The following is a 21024-nucleotide window of genomic DNA, read 5'->3' as shown; positions in this document are numbered from 1 at the left end:
ATGGCTTTCAACAACAGAATCTCATCCTTCGGCTCTAACGACAGTGGCTACGAGAGTGGCATCGTCGAGGTCTTTGACGAACCCCGCCGCCCAGTCATTAAGAACCCAAACCATGACAAAGAAATTGCCAGACATCGTCAGCACCTGATGGCGTCGGAGATGTCGAGAAGAGATGCAGATGAATACCAGCAAGACATGCTTGAGCATATGCTTAAAGTGGACGTGAGTAACGTTGGTCATTGACACGTGAGTTTAGACTGACACTTTAATTCAAGGCTGAGACCATGCCCGACGTCGACGCAATCGATATCCAAACCGAAATCCAATGGTACATGCGCCCCTACCTCCTCGATTTCTTAGTCGAGGCCCATACAGCTTTCCAGCTCCTACCCGAGACTCTCTTTCTTACAATCAACCTCCTCGATCGCTACTGTTCGAAACGTGTCGTCTACAAGCGTCACTATCAGCTTGTTGGCTGTGCTGCACTGCTCATCGCGGCAAAGTATGGAGATAAGAAAGAGAAGGTTCCGACAATCAAAGAGCTAAAGTCCATGTGCTGTTCGCTGTATGACGACGACATGTTCTTGCAAATGGAGTGGCATGTTTTGTCTACCCTTGGTTGGGCCATTGGACATCCTACTGTCGACGCCTTTATGCGGTTGGCCGTCAAGGACAACGTCTACGACCCCGAGACAGAAAGTTTGACCCTCTACATCCTAGAGATTGCCCTCTACCACCGAGACTTTGTGTCCAAGCAGTCACACACCCTTGCCCTTTCGGCTCTAGTGCTAGCTCGCCACATCCTCGGTCGACCTCAAGCTCGCCCCAATGAGTTTGGTGCTCACTTCTGCAGCACCACCGTGATGGAGTTGCTACAAAAAGTTCAAGAGCCTTCGGGCATTTTGGCACGCAAGTATGCCTCGGTGCGCTACTCTGGTGTTTCTCGAGTCTTGACCAACTTCCTGGCTCAAAAGGCTGCCATGTCGGCCTCCCGAGCTCCGTTGACTCCGACTTACGATCTCAGCCCTCCCTCCGCTATCACCAAACCCGCAGGCTCTGAATACTTTCAAACTTATGCCACACCTCAAAAGCCTCAGTTCCCGTCATTGGTCCAGCATGGTCTGTACACACCTCCTATCACTCCTGAGGGTGACATGTTCGGCGTGACACAGAAGACCTTCAACGCCCCTAATCAATGTGCACCTCCTACACCAACTCCCACCACTGTGGACCAACAATTTACCTCACATTATCCGACTTCGACTCAGCAATGGAGCCGCGAAGCATACTGAATGTCCATTGATTTGAGCGAGGCTCACTACGCTCAAGAAGATAGAATGATCCTCTCAGCTTTTCGCTTCGACCGCGTCATACTGTTCTGTTAGCACACACAGAAGTGTTTCTACTACCGTCAGAATTGTGAGATTAGTTTTTGTGCATTGCAAGCGTTCTTGTCATGTTTCCGAGCATCGATATCCTCTATCAAAATTGGGGGGGAAAGAAATAACAGCGAAATCACTCTTTAATACCGGGGACCGACCTAGGGAGAGAGAAAGAGATCGATGTCAAATGGTGATTCCCTTCTTGAGCAGAGGTCTTGAGAGGTAGGAAGTTTCGGGTCTGTCAATGGGATGGGCGCCGGAAACCAAAACGATCAGTTATTGTGAGATTGGATTATCAACATGCTTAGTGCTGGAGCTCATGGAGCATTGAATGGTTATGGAAACTGGGCCCAAAGGGAACTCGAGTCAAATAAAAAAAAGGAAACTGCCTTGGTTTGGCTGTGGACTTTTATTGTAAACCTCATGGAGGAAATGATTGACTTGACATCCTTGAATTTTTAAGTGCGGAATGCAAAGAGTCGGAAAGGATTTAGAATTTCCTTTTGGCATACCGAGTATTTGTGACTGCACCGTGCTATTTGACCACTGACCATCTCTTTACCTTTCCTCTTTGGCTCTGTCACTGTCCACAAGGGCAAGAATGGGAGCCGTGACGGTGACGAATATCGTGATACCTGATTGATAAGCTCTTCCCCCCGAACAGCCCCGTGTCGAACCGATTTCATGATAGCCAGTATTATGTACCTCCTTTTTGGTGGGTGATCCTCAAAACACTTGTTTTCCCTTGTTCATCTGTCCCATATCATAGTCACCAACAGCTTCTACCTCACTTTGGAGTATCCAGCACAGATGACATGGCCAACTGAGCGTCTTTTCGCCCGATGTGTCAAGAGTTCTCGGCATCCGTGGCGTGTTTGGTGGATGTCCATACGCCAGTGAACAGACACAGGCGATGCAGCTGTCCGTAGTCGGCATTTGTGTGTTTGTGTGCTTGCGCCTACCTACAACCATTGTCCCAGGATCTGCTGCACCAGGCCCGGATCCAAGTCTGCGCGTTCCAATTCGGCTCTCTGCAACTCGGCGGGATCCAGGTTGCCGATCGTGCCGTGCACATCGTGTAAATGGCGATAGCACTCGAGTTCAACTGTGAACCTCTCCAGGCATAACCAGCAAAGGTGCGTGCCACAACCCTGGCAGACCATGTGGTTACAGCCTCCTTCCTTGTACATTGCTGTCCCACAGGCTGGGCAGTCTTTGATGTTGTTTTGTTTTTTGAACCGCTCCGTCTCGCGAGATGCCGTGCTCTCGTCGCGGGCCTGTTGACAAGTGAGTCCGTCGTGACTCAGTTTTCGGCATTTGGCGCAGATCGATGTCAAGCAGTTGACGCATGTAAACACACTGGCTTCGTCCGAGACTTTGTAGATGGTCGGGCAGTCAGGCGTCGGGCAGTACTGCATCTTATCGGGTTGGGATCTTATGTGCGCGCCAATGGATGCCTCCAAGACTGCTTCGAACTTGTCGTGGCGGAGAATTTCCTTGAGCTCTTTCAAAGAAACAACTTGACCACAGTGACTGCTGTTCCCGAAACACACGATTGGGACCTTGTGATGTTTCACCTCTTCGCATAGACCTTCAAAGCAACCGCGACAGTAGGTATGGCCACAGTGGATTTTGACAGGATCCTCAACAGTCGAGAAACAGCAGGGACATTCCTCATTATCATCGGCTTGGTGGACTTCTGCGTCCTTGAAAGTACGGTCGAAAAGGAGAGACCTGACCAGTTCTGTCTCACGAGGACTACCTTGAAATATTATGGCTGGCGGTTTTCGCTGTATGTCCATTATTGCATTGTTCCTGCCAAATTTCCTGACCAAGCGGCGGAAACCTCCAGACAATGCCGCTTTGAAGAGATTCCCTTCTAGAGTTATCAGATGAATTGATGAGTGACAGTTGAGAAGTAGGATGATTGTGCGGCGGGCTTCTTCGAATAGAGACTCCAAACCGTACAGCTGAAGTTGTTGCTTTCGCAAGTCCCGATAAATAAAGATCTTGCCGTCTTGAGAGATAGATTTAAAGCATGACAAGGCTTCGTCTTTGGCAAAGAAGTCATGCCACAAAGCCGAGCCGCGATCGTCAAGCACAACTGTGCCAGTCAACATCTCTCCGAGTTTCGATTTGACACGCGCCACATCTTGTGGTTTTGGCCCATAGATTCTCAACATGACAAGCTTGACCTCGCGGTGGACATGTGCAGAAATGCTGACCTGGCCCTTGTTGTTGGATTGGAGTTCCTCCAATTTATCCTTGAGGACGGAGTGAAGGTCGCGGAGGACTGGGACTGCCACAGCGGCAACTGTTTCGACAAATAATCTCGACCCTAGGTCTGGGACATTGGTTTGTGCGAGGGCGACCACATCTCGGGCGTCAGACGGGGATTCAAAACACGCAAATGCCTTCATGCGAGAGCCAGACGCAGTCGCCTCGACGTTGAACGACCGTAGCTTGCGGCCAGTCTGCATCAGGTGCCCTTCGACCCAGTCCACAGCTTCCTGTTGGGTTTTTTGTGAAGTCGGCTTCCCAAACACGATATCGTCTGGCTCAACGCCTCTGAGATGCTCCTGTAGATCCTTCTTCGTGGTTTCGACGGAGACATTGTTTAATTGCACCGACCAGATCGACTTTGGCCGCCCATTCCGCTTGGATGGAGGTTGTATCTTGCTTGTAACCTGACGGCCTTGAAGCTTTCTTTCAAATCTCTTACTGGCGTTTGTTGCCCAACGACTGCTTCGGTAGTGGAGCCACACGATTCTTGAAGGGTTGTACCATGAACAGAGAACGGTCGAGACTTGTACTTTCGTGGTCGGTGGATGTCCACGTACACCAGTGTCGTCTGATGGGAACTTCACATCGAGGATCTGAGTCCCTTCGCCGATGCGGACGCGGGCTCCCTTGAAAAACCTCTCTATTTGAGAGATGCCGTTGGCTAAAGACAAATCGTGCGTGTGCTATATAACCAGATTAGCTCACCGGATCCTGAGTATCGAACTGTCGAGTCAAATGACTTACAGTCCCAGCAGCCACCTGGCTCAGACTGTTGTCCGAGTTCGCAGGGTGGGGGTAACGGCAGTCAGAGCCGTTTCGACACGCTCCCCGGGCGTAAAACCTGCAAAGAGGCTTGGGCGGCGTTGGAGTGTCGGCGCCCGCGGAGGCGCGACGATGAGGGAGAGGTTGCGTGTGGTCGAAGCGGCAATCTGTGCCGCGGGCACAATTGCCCCTGGCAAAGAACCTGCAGGGCGTCATGACACAACCGTTAGAGAGAGAGACAAGAAGGTGACAAGGACGCGAGGAATGAAAGACGAGTCTTCACTTACCGCTAAAAGCAGAATCACTATTGATTAACCTCTCAGACCATTCAGGCAACTGTATCGATTTCGAGGGTTTGCAACCAAGTGGGCGTCAGACTCAGTCGCAGGATGGATGATTGTAGACCATCATCACCATTATCGAGACAACACTCTCTTGTCACAGACGGCCTCCCTGTTGCTGATGTGCCTTGTGCCATTTTGGCACTATGAAGTTGTCACGCATCAATACAATGCCATGACTTTTGTTAACAGGGGCGTGCATCCGATATCCATCGGAACTCAAGCTGTAGAAGACGAGATGACAAGAATGTCCTGCCTTTGTATGATTCTTACGTTCGTCCTACTGTCACCAAGTCGCTTGTCTTCAAGAAAGAAGAAGCGAAAAGCAGCTGACGTGGGTGGCTTTGCTCAACAATCTTAGTCTAGGGCACCTCTCACAATCGGCCCTTTTTCACCACGCCCTTTTATCGTTTCTCCCTGCCTCAACCATACCCTAGCCGCGGCGGTAATATCGAGACACAAGCAGGAAAATAGCCGAATATTTATGCGGATGCAAGAGCGAGATCTACCGCCAATGTCTCGATTGCAGACAAGGCACGAGAAGGGACAACACCACCACAGCACAAGCAGACTGAGCGATGAAGTTGGGGGATCTCACCAACTAGTGCCCGACCAGGTAAAGCACGATGGGGCACAAAGAGTCATGTTCTCACGGAGTATTTCCCCAGCTACGTCAACAATATGCATGGACAAGCCCCGTCGCGGGATGGTGGATGATGGCCTCTCTGCTGTGGTCCTCGCATGCCGAGTATCCAGCCTATCTCGCATCTCACAGGCTCGTCGCTAGGGACTTCCCCATGTTCTCCTCGCATCCACCCTTGCTTCAGGCGGGGTCGCTCCAGAGTGGTGGGGACAACATCAGCGTGCATGGACAACAGAAGATCGAGGTCACCACCAAACTCTCGCCAACCGTCAACCAACGATGATGCGCTGATATACGAAACCCAGGTCATTTTGGGCCTGAGGTCAAGCACCAGCGCTCTCTTACGGAGTTTCTTGTGTCTGTCATGGCCTGATGCCTGCCACCCCCCACCTCGTAATCCCCAGCTCTTCCTTTGGGTTCCGACGGTCCTGGTCAAAATGTATAGAATGGCCTTGTGCGGTCCCCTGGTCTAACCTATCCTCGTCTTTCCACAACACTTTCTTGTCAAAATCAATCCTTTGGACAAGCTGACTGCGGTCTTCTCCTGACTGACCATGACTCGAGCAGCAGATCCCTACTACAACCGCAAGCCTGTTCCTGGTAAGGCTGTGTTGGAATGATGCCTCTTGTTCGATGCTAACTGCGGGCGCTTGTGCAGATGAACTGGTCAAGGATGTCGGCCTGACTGGGCTGACACCAGAAGAAGAGTACTGGAACCGTGAAAAGAAGTTCACTGCACATGGAGCAGATGTACGACGTTTCAGCAACAGTCTCAAGGGGGGTATTGAGCCTCTTAGCGATCCTTACTATGGTCGAAAGCCGGTCAGCAGTCTGTCACTCCACACGTCCCCAACCTCGCGGGCGGTGTAAGCTAACAAGTGGAAACAGAAGCCGAGATCGCCAATGTAGGCTTCACTGGCTTGAGCCCCGAAGAGGAATACTGGAACCGCGAACGCAAGTATAGCGCCACAGGTGTCGACGTCAGAAAGTTCAGCAGCAGCAAAAAGGGCGGATTGTCACCCCAAGATGACCCATACTACGGTCGCCGACGTGTCTCAGGTATGAGCCTTTCTCTATAATGCTTCTACAATCGGCACCCGTTTGATCAATTCCCCTAACCATTCTCTAAACACCAGCCGCCGAGATCGCCAATGTCGCCCCTCTTGACGCCCACATGACTCCCGCCGAACAATACGAGGTCCGCGAGCGAAAGCAATCCCTCTTCCAGCTCTCCTCCGACCCGTTTGATATTATGGCCAACCGCAACCGCCAGTCCATCTCAGGAGCGACCACAGGTGCCTCTGCCGCCGCAACGAGGCGCCGTAGCTCAGCCGTCGCGCCAGACGCCGCAGCCGCCGCTTCTCACAGCGGCTATCACGGCGAGAAGCTAGCGCCGATCGAGAGCCGGCCTGAGGGGCCACCTGCAACCAGCAACATCGAGGCGGGCAGTGGACATACCTCGGATACACTGAGCAGGGACTCGATCGACCCTGCGGAAGGGAGCCACGCGCGGACCTACGACGCCGTGACGGCGGGACACAATCACCCTGTTGATCCAGATAGCGTTGCGCCGCACGAATTGCGATGAATGGATTGGATGGGTTCCAAAAAGAGTTGGAAAACTGACAACACTGTCTTCTGATTGAGGCGAAGCAAGTCGTTACCACCAGCGAAGGTCGATGGGGTCGGGATGGGGATGGTGATGGTGATGGTGATGGCAAAGATGATACCCTTTGGGACGAGATAATCTGCGATGCCAGCGATTGGGCTGTGAGTTGTAATTACTGCCAATGTGTCCTGTCCTGTCCTGCCCTGTCATGTACGTTTGTTCTTTTCCTTAGTCGTCTAAATCTTCATAAAGAACATTTTCCTTTTGTCTACTACTGCCACTGCCACTGCCTTTGCTTCTGCTACTGCTTCATTGCACATCATCACAGGATTTTCTTCTGGCATGATGTAGAAACAAAGTCTCGGTCATAATTTCGTAATTTACACTTCGTAGTTCATAGTGAGGAAGTGAGTCGAATCCGAATCCGCATCCGAATCATATCTTCAAATACGAGACATCTCACCCAGACAGACACATGTGAAATCAACCCCCTTGTCATTGTTCTTCTCTCACAAGTGTCCTCTATAGATTGTGGGCGGAAAATCTTCTACCTGTGATTCTTCGAGACATTCAGTCCTGTCAGTCTGAATGTATGGCCCCTGTTCGCGCTGGGAAACTCATCCACGCCCTGTTGGCCGTGATCCCGCCATCGTGCGCCAGTCCGCGAAATCATACTGAGCCGACCGTCATGCTCTTCAAACACCATCCGTGCCCTTCATACTTGTACATGGTCCTACACATCGAAAGGGTCTCCAATGCCGCCACGTGGGCATGTCCGGAACCCTGCCTTGGGAAGGACGGATCGACCACATCCCAATGGCGTAGAGCTCACTAAGTGTGCACCAAGAGGGAGCGATGTTGACGCAGCGCTCCCCAGCATCGCACTGCCTGATCGTAGAAGAACCTGATCGTCAAGACCACACAGACGAGCATCCAATAAGCAACCACTTCAAACGGCGTTCCTAATGCCCGAAATCCCCGGTACAAGGTTTTCCTCACCCACGGCCTCCTGGGAGGACACCATGTCAGGTCCTTCTCTAGACACAAGGGACAATATACAGGACAGTGGATGCGGTCCTTTTCCCGATAGTAGCAGTGACAACAGAAGAAGCCGCTGCTGTCTTCCTCGGGCGAATAGCACCAGTGTCGAACCAAATGTGCATATTTCCCCCTTTTGCCGAGGGCATTCCAGTCATCCTCAGATATTCCAAGCCCATTGCGGAACCTGGGGCTTTTTGCCCTGCGCAGTCTCACCCAAAAGTATTCATACGACCGCGGGAGGATCTTGGAACATCGGTAACAGTAGCGGAATTTGTCCTTGGGCACCCAGCCGTGCGCGAGTCGTACATAGAGGGTAGGCAAATGAGGAAGGATAAAGCTGTATCGCTGATCGTGGAAGCGCAGCCAGTCTGAGCGCGTGACATTTAGGGTAGGGAGGGCTGAGTACAGCAGGGCTTTGCAGGACAGTCCGAGACAGACGCGGTCAACAGGATGAAGATACGTAGCAATGTCGAGGATGATCTCGTGTGGGAGACTGGTAATGTTTGTCTTTCTCCGAGAGGAGTGTGCAGAGGAGACACTCGTTACCGTGATATTGGCGTGTTTTCTGTCTTCGATGGTTTCTTTCCGCTCGCTATCGGCTAGGCCAGATGTCAAGTCGAGCTCCACGACGCATTCAGATTAGTATGTGCTCTTCCGCAACAGAAAAGGTCTATCAGAAGATACCTTTGGAGGAACGCTGAAGAAGACGAGACGGTCTGCTGCAGGACAACTGTTCCAGAGTTTAGCTGCCTGCTGAGCTTTGTATGACCGAAGCATTATATCTCTGATCAACCTCTCTCTGGCAGGAATCTGTGATGGCAGAAAATGTCGCCTGCAAGTGCAAAGAGGAAATTGAGATGTGATGAAAGAGGCTGAAGAGTGAAGCCTTGTGAGTCGTGGTCGATGGCTTCTGTCCTTTTCTTTTTACAGGACTTGGTAGATAAGGCTGAGCAGAACCAAGCATGGGCGCATCTGCCTGGACCGTGGTCGGTTCAACACCATGATGCAGTGAGGGAGCAACAAGCAAGAAGAAAAGCAAAGCCGCACCTATCGGGATGGAGCTCGTATGCCTGGCATTGAAAACGTGGCAGATGACATCCCCTCTCTAGATTGGCTCGCCGGCTGTAGGCGCGTGTTTCTTCCCAATGGGATGTGCGGAACAGGGCGGACAACGGTTTTGGGACGGGGCGCAAGATGAAGGTGGATGCAACTAACGACTAAAAGTCCGTGGATTCTGGGTGCATGCAGGGAAAATACAGCTTGATGAGCCGGTGGACTGGAGACTTTGGTCGATTGAAAAAAAAAAAACGAGGGTAACAGACTTGGGCGTGGAAACACATCCATCCCTCACAGCCTCGAACAAGACCCCGCAAGCCCGCTAAGCTTCTGACTGGGCATTCTGGGTTGAGAGATGCGGTCAGGCTGATCAGTTTTGAGCTGTGCCAATCACCGAGAGGGAGAGCTTGGAAGCTCCATTGTAAGCTTCACATGTCGGAGGATGAAGGCACAGAAAGCGAGTGGTACAGAGTGGTGAGAGCGTTGGGCGCAGGCAGAAGCGGGGGCATCTCAGCTCATATTAACTGGGCAGCCTGGGGCGCAGCTGATCATTGTGGCTGCAGACCGCAACCCCGCCTTTGCTTGTGCTCTTTATTTCCTTATTCGACACATCGATGACGTTAAAAGATGTAGTTAGTAAGACACTAACCGGGTGGTAGGTCTTTAGGTTACAAGCTAATTATTTGCGGCACTGGCGCCTGCTAACATTACCTGCTGTGCTCTGGCGCAGTTACAACCCCTTTCCGAAACGATCATAATCCTGTTCATGCAGACCGTACTCCTGTATCCCATCCCTCACGGCTTCGTTGCTTCTGTAGAGAGAGCTCTTCATGTGCTGGTAGTCGACCTGGGGCTCGACCCAGCTGCCGTCGACTCCGTTTCCAAACACGATCGAACTCCATTTGTGGCTTAGATTCTCACTCATCTGAGTGAAACCGTCCACGGTGCCCTTGTTCATCAAATATTCCAGCACTGCATTGTCGGCGTCTCCTTCGGCATCGTAATACCAAATTGATTTGGCCGTCTCGAGGCAACGGGCCACCGGCCAATTGCGGTATTCGATATGGCTGTGCTCCTGTCGGGCTGGGTTGTCCTCCCACCGGGCGACTTCAAACCTGCCCGCTCGGTTGCGCTTTTCACGATCCTCCGGTCGCGCCAAGGTATACATTGACCCGGATTGGAGGCTGAGTTGTTGCTTGATCCATGCTTTCGGCATCCGTCTCTGTTCAAACAGAGTCACGGCTTCCGACACGTCGATGGCGCCGCGGGCTACCTCGCTAATGACCTGGCCCAGGAATGCTCCGTCTTCAATAGCTGTTCCCGCACCTTGGGCCATATGGTTCTGCATTGCATGAACTGCATCGCCTATCATGACAATGTTCTTGGCTTTGTTGGACCAGGACGGCATTCGAGGTGTTTGCAGCAAAGGCCAGCGTTTGGTATATTTGACCAGACGCAGGAGCTTCTGGACGAATGGATGGAAGTTGGTATAGAACCTGTCACGGACATGGTCAGCCATGTTGAGATGGGGGCTATACCTCTCTACCCGTAGAAGTCTTCGATGTTGATGTCTTCCATTTTGGTCACATAGTCTTTGGACTCGGCTGCGGTCACGACATTCAGCTCTTTTCCTCCGCAAGTAGGATAGGTCAGCACATATCTGTCCTTTCTGTAAGCTTTTCAACTCTGCAGCTCCAAGCAGTCATGTTTCACACCCTTTTGGTCCGACCCAAGTGTCCAATCTGTTACCGACGAATAGTTTTGCCTCGGGAATTTCTCTGTAGATCAAAGAGAATGGTAGCACGCCTCGATAGGCACATAGCTTGTTAGGCGGATATGGCATGACGCCAGGATAGAGATATTGTCTGACGGTAGATCTGAGGCCATCCGCGCCGACCAAGAGGTCAAACTCGTACGTCTGTCCAGAGGATGTGACGACCATCACAGGGGACGAGCTATCGTCGATGTGTTCCACTCTCGCTTGAATGATCAACTTGACGCCATGTTCCGAGGCCGACTGGGCGAGTCCCGTGTAGAGATGGTCGCGACGGACCACCCACCAGGGAAAGCCGGCTTGCCTCGCGACCTGTTTCGGATCAGTGCGTCCGATCAAGCGCAGTTCGCTCCCACAGTCCCAAGTGTTGAGTTCTTCCGGCTCGACCAGGTCATTCTCAATGATCTTGTCGACACCCCAGCGGATCAGTTGACGGGATACGTTGGGATGCAGCTGAATGCCAGCGCCAATCTCGCCTATGTCGACACCCTGCTCGAGGATCGTGACGTTACATCCACTGCGGGCAATGGCAATGGCAGCGGCCAGGCCACCGATGCCGGCGCCAACAATTCCCACTCGAATCAGTGGCATCTTGGTTGTCTGAGAACGGCCGTGATGTTGACAATACCACTTCCTGACCGGGGCCTGCGGGTATCAGGGAACAGGTAGAGGGTCTGCGACCGTCGCATCCTGTGTCGACCGGTGAAATGCGCTATCATCGTCGTGAGGGACATCCATGGAGATGCATGATGAGTTGGGGTCACCACGTCGTAACTCCTCCAAATACTGCGACTAGTTTTGAGGTGGTCTCCCCCACAGAAATAACATCTGCCGACTGGTTGCGGATGGACGTGGGAACGAGAGCATGGGTGGACTACCAATGCCGGATCATTCGAGCCTGCTTGCGTAAGACGACGCCCTGAGGGACCAAAGGGAGCTGGGGAAGAGTTTTGCGCAGTTTCTCCGTCCTTTATCATCAAGGAAGCATTACCACATCTTTGCAGATGACTAGCCGGCCAGGTACTGATACGTCGACGGGCAAAGTTCAGGAAGTGAAGAGGCTCTTGGACGGGGAGAAAGTATATGACAATTCCTCCGAGAATATTCGCTTACATACATGACTTGTCGGCTTTTCCAACACTTTATCTGCGGCGCCATTGTTCACTCATCACCTCGAGTTCATCCTGGGAAGAGAAGTACACCCTCGTACGGTTCCCTTAGTGACTCCCATACCATCAATGGACACTTGATCGGTAAATACTGCATTCGCAGTTACTACTGAAGAGGTTCTCAATTCGGTTTCGCAAACCTCCAGCATGCTCAACTCGAGCGCCAATAAAGGACTCTAGTACCAAAGAGCTTAAATTCAACTTCAGGTGCCATCTTGACAGGTCCCCAATCGAGACACGAAACTGGCATGGCAGATGTACATCTTATACATTGCCAATTCGCACAGTGGTCGATCCAACAAAGACACGCTCCATATTCGGGGAAATGAAAGAGAAGCCTCGGAGCATTTCCTTTAACTCGCTCACAGCAACAAGACGCGTTGCACGCTGGCTATATTTATGCTGTGTCAGCTAGATTTTGTCTCTGGCAACTGCGCTGCGATTTCAGGAAAGATGAACTCGATGTTCGAAAGAAGCAGATACAAATTGTCTTCAAGGCGGTTGAATGGTTTACGAAGCAACAGTCCCAGTCCCCTACACAAGGAAAGACGAGAAGCTGGTAAGTCAACCCCCAAGCTTACGCCTGGAGCCAGACTTTGAAGGTACACTGAAATTTGATAGGTTATGGCAGCGCTGGACACATGCTACTCATCATATTTAGTAGAAGTCCTGATTTGGCGTAAACCATCGCGCTTCAACCGCGGATCGCAAATTTATGCATGCATGCCAACACACAGCAAAGAATATAACTCGAAGGCTGCATATGGGAAGTAATTTGCTGACTCACTTAGGCATGCCTTCAACAGATGTGTGATCGGCAGGTTGGTTTAATCGTGGGCGCTCACCGCGGACGTCGACATGCAGACATTTATATAGCTCGTGGGACTCAATGTGTTGCTCAAGGACGCGTTCACCAAGTGCCCTGTTATGTTTTTGGCGTTAAGGTCGACTTTGTCAGGATCAAATTGGGCATGGCAATTTCATTTCCCGTTTAAATGTGGGCAATCACTCATTCGAAAGTTCAAACGCCCAATGTTTACACGCGCTGTCGCCTGTTGACTCGCCAAAAACATGCAAAATGCGGTGGTGGAAAACAGATTCGGTGCGGGTGATCACCCTACCAGCAGCCCGATCCGCCCCGACTTCAGTAGCGACACGTGGCTGGCTGGCGATCGTGGCCCGAACGATTTCGACACAGCTCAGCCACAGTTCACGAATAGAGAAGAAGCAACGACAACAAATAATAATAGACACCTCAGACAAGGGATAGTGACGAAGAAATTGCATGGTTCAGGGGAACTTTTGAGTTGTTTGCTTCCGTTTCGGGACGTTATGGACGTCCAAGTGGAGTTGATATGTCATCTTGATTGGCCTAGCTGGCGCCAAGCAATAACTAAGCTCCACCATCACGAGGCTATCTGTGCCTCCTTTGCCTCCTTTTCGACGCTTGCTTGGACTATTCCTTTTTACCTTTTCTCCGACCCATTCCCACACAAATTCCATCACGTCGGTAGAAAGCCTCGCTTGCTCCCACACTGACGACTGGACTCGAGATCGGTTTCTAAATTGGATGCGGAGCTGTTCCCACAATACCCATCCAAAATCGATCAACGGCTTTTGAGGCCTCCACAGCCTTTGATTTCAGATGAAGCAGACGCTTCCTAAGCACCAGACAGACTGAATGTGCCGTCGTCCGACCTGTTCGCGGGAGCCTGAATCCTCCTTGTAAGGATCCTTGCATGTTCAATATGCCGGATCGAGTGGCTTGCCTGAGAGGCGTTACATCTCCTTGAGACCTTGATCTCGCTAACCAATTCGGTGAGTCAATTTACAGCCAACGTGCCACATCCGAAGCGCCTTGTGGCAATTGCGCATTACAAGCGTTGTGGGTGGAACCTTGGATGGCCCCCAAATCTAGATGCTAGCCATGGCGTCGCCTGGTTCGGAGCATCTATAGAAAACCTATTGTGCCTACTTGTCCTTGTCTCCCTTCTCCTTTGTTGCGTGTGCTTTGTGTCGCCAGTCCATTCCTTATCTCACGTTCGCGTGTCACTCGTTTACCACTATGCCGTCCTCATCACTCCTTCTGAGGTCGAGCACCACACTCGTTTCTGCTTTGTTGTTGCTTTCTTCGTCTGCTTTTGCTGATACTTCAACCTACTATGCACTGGACACGGAATATTCGGGCTCAAATTTCTTCGATGGGTTCAACTTTTTTGCGGTTCGCGGGATGCCATCCGCTATAGAGTCTTATTGCTGACGAGTGCTCAGGACGCCGATCCGACCCATGGCTTCGTCACGTACGTTCCCCGAGGATCATGTTGCGATGTCGAAGATTGACTCTGGACAGTTATGTTGATGAGGGTACTGCCCGGGCAAACAACTTGATCTCTTCGAATGGCGGGTCGGTACAAATGAAAGTTGACAGCCAGAACCCATACAATGGCAACGTGGCGTACTCGGGTATCAACGGTGTCGGACGGCCGAGTGTCAGGATTGAAAGCGTCAAGTCGTGGACACATGGTCTCTTTATCGCCGACATCAAACACATGCCTACCACGACAGATGGCTCGGGCTGCGGTGTCTGGCCAGCATTCTGGACTCTCGGTTCTGGCACATGGCCCTATAGTGAGTCTTGTCCATTGCTTCGTCTGGGCGCTCGTCCCGTGGGAGTTCCAGGATGGACGAACGGCCTCGTCGTTTTTCAAGGATGGGGATACTAACGTGGTTCTACCTCAGACGGAGAAGTCGACATTATCGAAGGCGCCAACAACCAAAACACCGTGCTCACCGCGGCCCACGTTGCTGGCACCTGCGTTATTTCTCAAAGTCCCTTGGAAATGACCGGTACTTCGAACGGTGTCAACTGTCAGTACGACGTCAACACGGGCGCCAATGCCCAAGGTTGTGGTGCTTTCGACACCCACTCCAACAGCTACGGACCGGGCTTCAACTCCAACCGAGGTGGTGTCTATGCGATGGAGTGGAAATCGGACGCCATCAAGATCTGGTTCTTCCCCCGAAACTCCATCCCTTCGGACATCGCGTCTGGAAGTCCTGACCCTTCTGGTTGGGGATTGCCGGCCTCCATCTTCAACGGCCCAGGCTGCGATATCGATGCCAACTTTGAGGATCACAGGATCATCTTTGACACCACCTTCTGCGGCGACTGGGCCGACGCGACCTGGTCCAGCGGTGGTTGTGCAGCCAGAACGGGCGTGAGTCAGTGCTCCGTCTTTGTTGGCAGCAACCCTGCGCAGTTCAGGGAGGCATATTGGGATGTCAACTCTGTCAAGATTTATCAATCCCGACCCGTCACCACGACAACTTCAACTTCGACCACAACCTCGACTTCGACCTCGACAACTTCAACTACGACGACAACCACAACTACACTGGTCACCACGACATCGGCACCGTCATCGACACCGTCATCATCATCGACCACGACCTCGACTACCACCACCACAACCACAACCACGCCGGTCACTTCAACGAGCCCCGTGTCCACCCAGTCAAGCAGCACATCGGCACCGTCAACCGGTGGCCCTGTCATTGACACCACCAGCTCGACGTTGACGACCACCCAGTCAAGCAGCACATCGGCACCGTCAACCGGTGGCCCTGTCATTGACACCACCAGCTCGACGTTGACGACCACCCAGTCCAGCAGCACATCGGCACCCACAACCGGTGGGCCTGTCATCGACACGACCAGCTCAACCGTAACGACCACCTCGCCGTATGTGCCCACCACAACCCCCAGCAGCTCCACCAGCCTTCCAGAGACAAGCACCACGTCGCAATCCGTTACGGGAGGACCTTTCTTCCCCAGCAGCAGCACCACCAGCAGTAGTAGCAGTAGTAGCACCCATTACGGCGGAGGGCCAGCGACGACGTCCGAGCCTTCCACCGCCACTACTACGACCTGGGCAGACTGGTCCGGCCCGAGCTCCAGCCCCGTGAGCTTCAGCACGCCCGCTTCATCGAGCTCGTCCACATTCCAGTGGCAAGACTGGACCACATCGAGCAGCAAGCCTTTCGATCCGGCGACGACAACGTCAGCAACGACCTGGGGCGACTGGAGTGACTCGGACTCGATCGTGACCGTGACAATTACCAGTAAGTCTCTAGTCTCTAGTCTCTCTCTCTCTCTCTCTCTAAAAGCACCGCTCCCTTATTTCTTTGATGTCGCCCAAGATCCCACAGACTTCGATAGAAAACTGACTCTCTTTCGTGCCTTGTCGCAGAAACATGGACGGAACCGTGCTCTACAGGCTATACCACCAAGACCACCACCATCACGACCACGCACTGCGGCTGCACCGAGACCCCCGTGCCCACGGCGTGCATGACGACCGTGACCTTCACGCCGTCTGCCGGCTGGCCATTCAGCAAGCCGATCGTCGCGACCGTGCCGTGCGCAGCTCCAGCTGGAAACACCTCGCCGGCCGTCGTGCCGACCTCGACCGCTCCAGCTCCAGGACCGAGCGGATCCTGGGGCTGGGGTAGTGGCAGCGGCAGCGACAGCGGCAGCGGCAAACCCGTGTCGCCTGTCTCGACGGACACAGGCAGCGCGTGGGTGAGCCCGAGCGTGACCCTCGCGACCACCTTGACCGTCGCGCCCGTGCAGTCTTCGTCTGCGCCCGTGTCCGCGTCCCCATCAGCGTGGGTCGCCGCGGCCAGCAACTCTGCCACGCCGGTCACGCCAGTCGCCCCCGCGAGCACCAGCCCCTGGGTGGCGCAGTACACCGGTGCAGCGGGCCGCACGACACTGAACGGCCTTGCCATGCTCTCGGCCATCGCGGTCGCACTGATCGGCGTGTTTGCTCTGTAAAAGAGCGGACGGTGTTTTGCGATCGGCGAGATTTGGGACAAGGCAGTGGAGTGAGTGGGTAAAGAGACAGACAGTGAGCTGTTCAAAGATGGGACTTTGTCAATGATTCGAGATGGATAGACCGACCGATGCGTGGACAACGTTGAAAAGATGAAGTGAGGGGAGAAGATTGCATAGTATTCATCTATTTCCCCTGTGTATCTCGGAAACAGGCCTTTTTCTGCTCTCTCCTACCTCTTTTCTCACAGTCAACATATATCTATCTATGCCTCTTCCTACATATCTACATATCTACATACTGTATCTACCCGAATGAATCACTGTCTCCTATTAGTCAGGCCATGCATTCGCGTTCTCCTTTTTGGCTACCCACAGGATATCAACATGTCTGACAGGGGAACGAAAATACTTGTAGAAAGCAACAAAGAACCATAAGCGTTCAATCAGTCCTTTGATGTAGTGTCTTCCCATATCCATTACATATACAACAACTATCGTTGTCTAATATTACAGTTCAACTCGAATCTTGCCCTTGCTGTCTATCCTCTATGCGCATCTCTGGACACCGTAGACCGACATGGGGCCCACGACTTCTCAAACCAATTGGTCCACTCCATCATAACATCGTGGTATCATTCAAGGTCATGTGAGAACCAATAACAGACAAACAAGAGGGCGGCACCTATTCAGCCGTCGACCGCAGGTTCAATCACCGATTCTTCCTATTCTCCCACCCGTTCATGGTACGTCTAACCCCAAGTGTCTTCCTAACGGCTCCTGAAGAAAAGCTTGCTGAACCTCCACCGCCGATCGAAGACATGGTGGTCTTGTGCAAAGTACTGGCCGGCTTGGCGAGGGAGTAATTCGTTAATGTCTTTGGGGCCACTGCATCCTTCCAATTTTGATTCTCACGAGCAGCATCATCTGGAACACGCGATTCCCGCTTTTGTACGGGGGACTGAGGAGGTGATGAGCTGTAAAGGCCGGCATACCGATTCTTGGATTCTGCGCGTGCTTCCTTCAGAGGTGTAGGACGTCCTTGAACCATGCCGTTACGGAAATTTAGTCTGTGCGAAGACAACTCCTCAGGGATGCCGCGCTTGGTAAGATCGCGGCCCTCACAGCCTTGATGAGAAGACGTGCCTCCACCTTCCATGGACCTACTTTGATGTACGGGCCCAACGTGCGAGCCCACCGTCGAAAATCCCGGCTGCTGAGATGCTTGGGAAGCAGGCTTCGAGAAGAAGCTTCCGATAGTGCCCTGCCCTGAAAGGGACTTGGAAAGTTTTGGCTTCTTCGCAGGTGGGACAACATCAGACGAAGTCCTCCTGAGGCTCGAGACGCTAGTTTTCAGCTGATAGCTAGCAGTGGTGAAGCCAAGAGACATGTTTGATGTAGAGAGCGCATCGACATTGGTCATAGTGGTTACCAATCCTGAGCCAGCCGAACCAGAGATAGCGTTTGGTCGGGCATGACTCGCGTAACCCCGAGATTGTTGCTTTTGGGCAGCAAGGACCTCTGCCAATGGCCTCCCAAACTCTGTAGTGCCATCCGTGGCGCCAGGAAGCATCGGCGTGGGTCGGCGGCTCCCATCGGAAGGCCAAATGTCATCGGCTGGACTTTCTTCGCCCTTTATGCCCTCCAAATTCTTTGCTAAGTCTTCCTGAGATGGCATAGGCCGTCGAAGAATGCTTGCAATGTCCTCAATCACTCGATCATGGAACAGTGGACCGACTTGAGAGAGATGACGTTGGACTTTGAGAGGGAGAAATTGGGAGAGAACAGATTCGCCTTGATCCCGGGATTGCATCACCGGAAAAGTCATGGTGAGAAGAGCCTGAGCTCGTGTCATGGCGACATACAGCAGTCGTCGTTCCTCATCGGTGTTCTCGGCTCGAGAATGAGGAATGGAACCGTCGTAGACAGCTGGGATGAATACGACGGGCCACTCCAGGCCTTTTGCTGAGTGAATAGTTGAAATGGTGACACGAGGCTTGTCCTTTCCCTCCTCGGTATTCTCAACATCGGTTGAGAGCACAATATTTGCCAGAAATTGAGCAAGAACTTCCTGGCCCCCATTAGAGACCTGCTGTTCCACCCCTTCAACAGTCGCTAGAGGTTCTTCAGTGGCACTCTGTAGCAGAACTTCAGAGGCATGCGTGATGAGTTCTTTGACGTTCTCAAGTCGGTCCTCGTGGTCGTCCTTGTATTTCTTCTTCAAATAGTTCTCAAAATCCAAAGATTCAACGACAAAATCAATCAGCTTCGAGGGAACGGTAGCGGCAGGATGGACGGTATTCAGCTTTTGTCGGCCGGTTCTAATGAGGTTCACCAGGCGGCCCAGCTCCTGCTCTGCAGGCTTCGAAAGCCTCTTCTCGGGCGTTAAATCTCCTGTGAGAACCTTCTGCACTACAGCCCAGAGTGAGAGCTTATGTTCTTCCCCGAGCTTGATCATCTCAGCAACTGAGGTATCTCCAATCTTGCGTGCCGGCGTGTTTATAATGGCAGTGAAAGCCTGATTGTTTTCAGGATGGCTGATTGTGCGGAGGTAGTCGATAATGATTCGAATTTCCACGCGATCAAAGAAGCGTTGGCCACCAACCATGCGGTAGGGAATGCCAGTGTTTGCCAGCGCTCGTTCGATAAGCAACGAGAGATACGCTGATCGGAGGAGGATGGCAATGTCAGAGTGCAAAAGCAGACCACCAGTCATGGTCATGGTCCTCTTGATCTCGCTAGCGATCCACAAGGCCTCCTCGTTTGGATTGGGTAGACGCCGAAGCACTGGCTGACTTCCATGACAGTGAGTCGCTTTCATTTTCTTCTGCGGACGGTCGCTGTCTTGTTCAATGACATCCTGGGCAAGTTTCAGGACGGCCGAAGCAGAACGATAATTTTCTTCAAGATTGATGACCACTGTCTCCGGGTAAAAGACTTTCATTCGTCGTAGGTTCTCAATCTCTGCAGACCGAAATCCATAAATGCTCTGGTCCGGGTCACCAACAATGGTTATCTTTCTGTTTGCCGACGCCAGCAATTTCATCAATTCGAACTGTACAATGTTGGTGTCTTGAAACTCGTCAATCAACAACGCTTCGATGTTGGACACGCAGGCCGGATATGCTCGCAGAAGATCAACACATCGTAAGAGCAGGTCGTCATAGTCCAGCATTTTGGATGTTGCTAATGCTGCTTCATACTCGTGGAAGATGGTTATGAACTCTTGTTCCTTGAGTTCCTTGGGTGGTTTCTTGGGCAGGTCTTGCAATGTTTTCCCTTTGGCCTTATGACTAGAAATTCTGCCTCTTGCATTTTTGGTTTCTATGGACAGCTTGAGACGTTTGACGATGCGCTTGATTATGCTATTGCTGTCCGAACTGTCGGCAATCCCAAAGCCCTTGGGTATTCCAATCAGATGGCCGTATGCGACTAGGTAACGTCGACAGATGGAGTGGATAGTCCCGAGAACCAGCTTCGACTCGAGTTCGCACCCGACAAGATCTCTCAGCCGTTCCCGCATTTCTCGTGCGGCTTTGATGGTGAACGTGCAACAGATGACATTTTGAGGGTTATGGCCGTAGTGGGCAATGAGATACGCGACACGACACGTCAACGTCTTTGTTTTGCCGGACCCGGGGGGAGCCAGGACTTGGAGGACTGACGCTGGCGAGGTCACTGCAGCTCTCTGAGAGGCATTGAGCCCTACGAGAAGCTGCATCTCGCATGCAGGTCGCCGATTGACATCGATTCTGCGCTGAATTGTGAAGACAGAAGAAGACGCGTCGAAACCAGAAGCGCGAAAATCTTGGCAATCGCGAGATCATGTGATCGTCATTGCAGTGAGACCTTGTTGGAACTTCATGTCAGTTCCTTAGTCCTCAGGTTCTCAAGTCCTCAACCTTCAGTGCCGTCAAATCCTACCAGAAAGAGCTACGAAAACTGTTGGGCCGTACGTCCTGCTGAAATCGCCCCTTAAGATGCTCTTCGAAACCGGATCAACCTCCTGAAGTTGGGTAGTTGTGTCCGTGCGCAGTAGAGCAGCCCCACCAGAACAACTGCAGTCGATTCACACGAGGCGTGACCACATGCAGCTCTGCTCTCCATAAGCGGCACATTTTTCGTTCTGT

The 21024-nt window shown here is 52.3% G+C and overlaps 6 protein-coding genes across 6 annotated transcripts; 3 read left to right on the top strand and 3 right to left on the bottom strand.

The window, feature by feature from the left end:
• AYO21_06839 (hypothetical protein) lies at nucleotides 1–1292 on the top strand (the record flags this gene model as incomplete). Its single annotated transcript, XM_022656798.1, has 2 exons — nucleotides 1–222; nucleotides 276–1292. 2 exons carry the CDS (start codon nucleotides 1–3, stop codon nucleotides 1290–1292), a joined length of 1239 nt encoding a protein of 412 aa, XP_022510913.1.
• Nucleotides 1293–2344: 1052 nt separating this feature from the next.
• AYO21_06838 (hypothetical protein) lies at nucleotides 2345–4643 on the bottom strand (the record flags this gene model as incomplete). Its single annotated transcript, XM_022656797.1, has 2 exons — nucleotides 2345–4348; nucleotides 4410–4643. 2 exons carry the CDS (start codon nucleotides 4641–4643, stop codon nucleotides 2345–2347), a joined length of 2238 nt encoding a protein of 745 aa, XP_022510912.1.
• A 1322-nt stretch (nucleotides 4644–5965) lies between these two features.
• Nucleotides 5966–6999, top strand: AYO21_06837 (hypothetical protein; the record flags this gene model as incomplete). The annotated part of the gene is made up of 4 exons (XM_022656796.1): nucleotides 5966–6011; nucleotides 6070–6240; nucleotides 6300–6470; nucleotides 6548–6999. 4 exons carry the CDS (start codon nucleotides 5966–5968, stop codon nucleotides 6997–6999), a joined length of 840 nt encoding a protein of 279 aa, XP_022510911.1.
• A 2848-nt stretch (nucleotides 7000–9847) lies between these two features.
• On the bottom strand, nucleotides 9848–11482 carry AYO21_06836 (hypothetical protein; the record flags this gene model as incomplete). The annotated part of the gene is made up of 3 exons (XM_022656795.1): nucleotides 9848–10613; nucleotides 10664–10777; nucleotides 10833–11482. 3 exons carry the CDS (start codon nucleotides 11480–11482, stop codon nucleotides 9848–9850), a joined length of 1530 nt encoding a protein of 509 aa, XP_022510910.1.
• Nucleotides 11483–14125: 2643 nt separating this feature from the next.
• AYO21_06835 (hypothetical protein) lies at nucleotides 14126–16897 on the top strand (the record flags this gene model as incomplete). Its single annotated transcript, XM_022656794.1, has 5 exons — nucleotides 14126–14281; nucleotides 14332–14360; nucleotides 14411–14688; nucleotides 14800–16182; nucleotides 16338–16897. 5 exons carry the CDS (start codon nucleotides 14126–14128, stop codon nucleotides 16895–16897), a joined length of 2406 nt encoding a protein of 801 aa, XP_022510909.1.
• A 709-nt stretch (nucleotides 16898–17606) lies between these two features.
• AYO21_06834 (hypothetical protein) lies at nucleotides 17607–20615 on the bottom strand (the record flags this gene model as incomplete). Its single annotated transcript, XM_022656793.1, has 1 exon — nucleotides 17607–20615. One exon carries the CDS (start codon nucleotides 20613–20615, stop codon nucleotides 17607–17609), a length of 3009 nt encoding a protein of 1002 aa, XP_022510908.1.
• Nucleotides 20616–21024: the final 409 nt, after the last annotated feature.

The sequence above is a fragment of the Fonsecaea monophora genome, assembly GCF_001642475.1.
Source record: "Fonsecaea monophora strain CBS 269.37 chromosome Unknown Scaff49, whole genome shotgun sequence".
Lineage (NCBI taxonomy): Eukaryota > Fungi > Ascomycota > Eurotiomycetes > Chaetothyriales > Herpotrichiellaceae > Fonsecaea > Fonsecaea monophora.
This window is presented reverse-complemented; position numbering and strand designations above follow the sequence as displayed.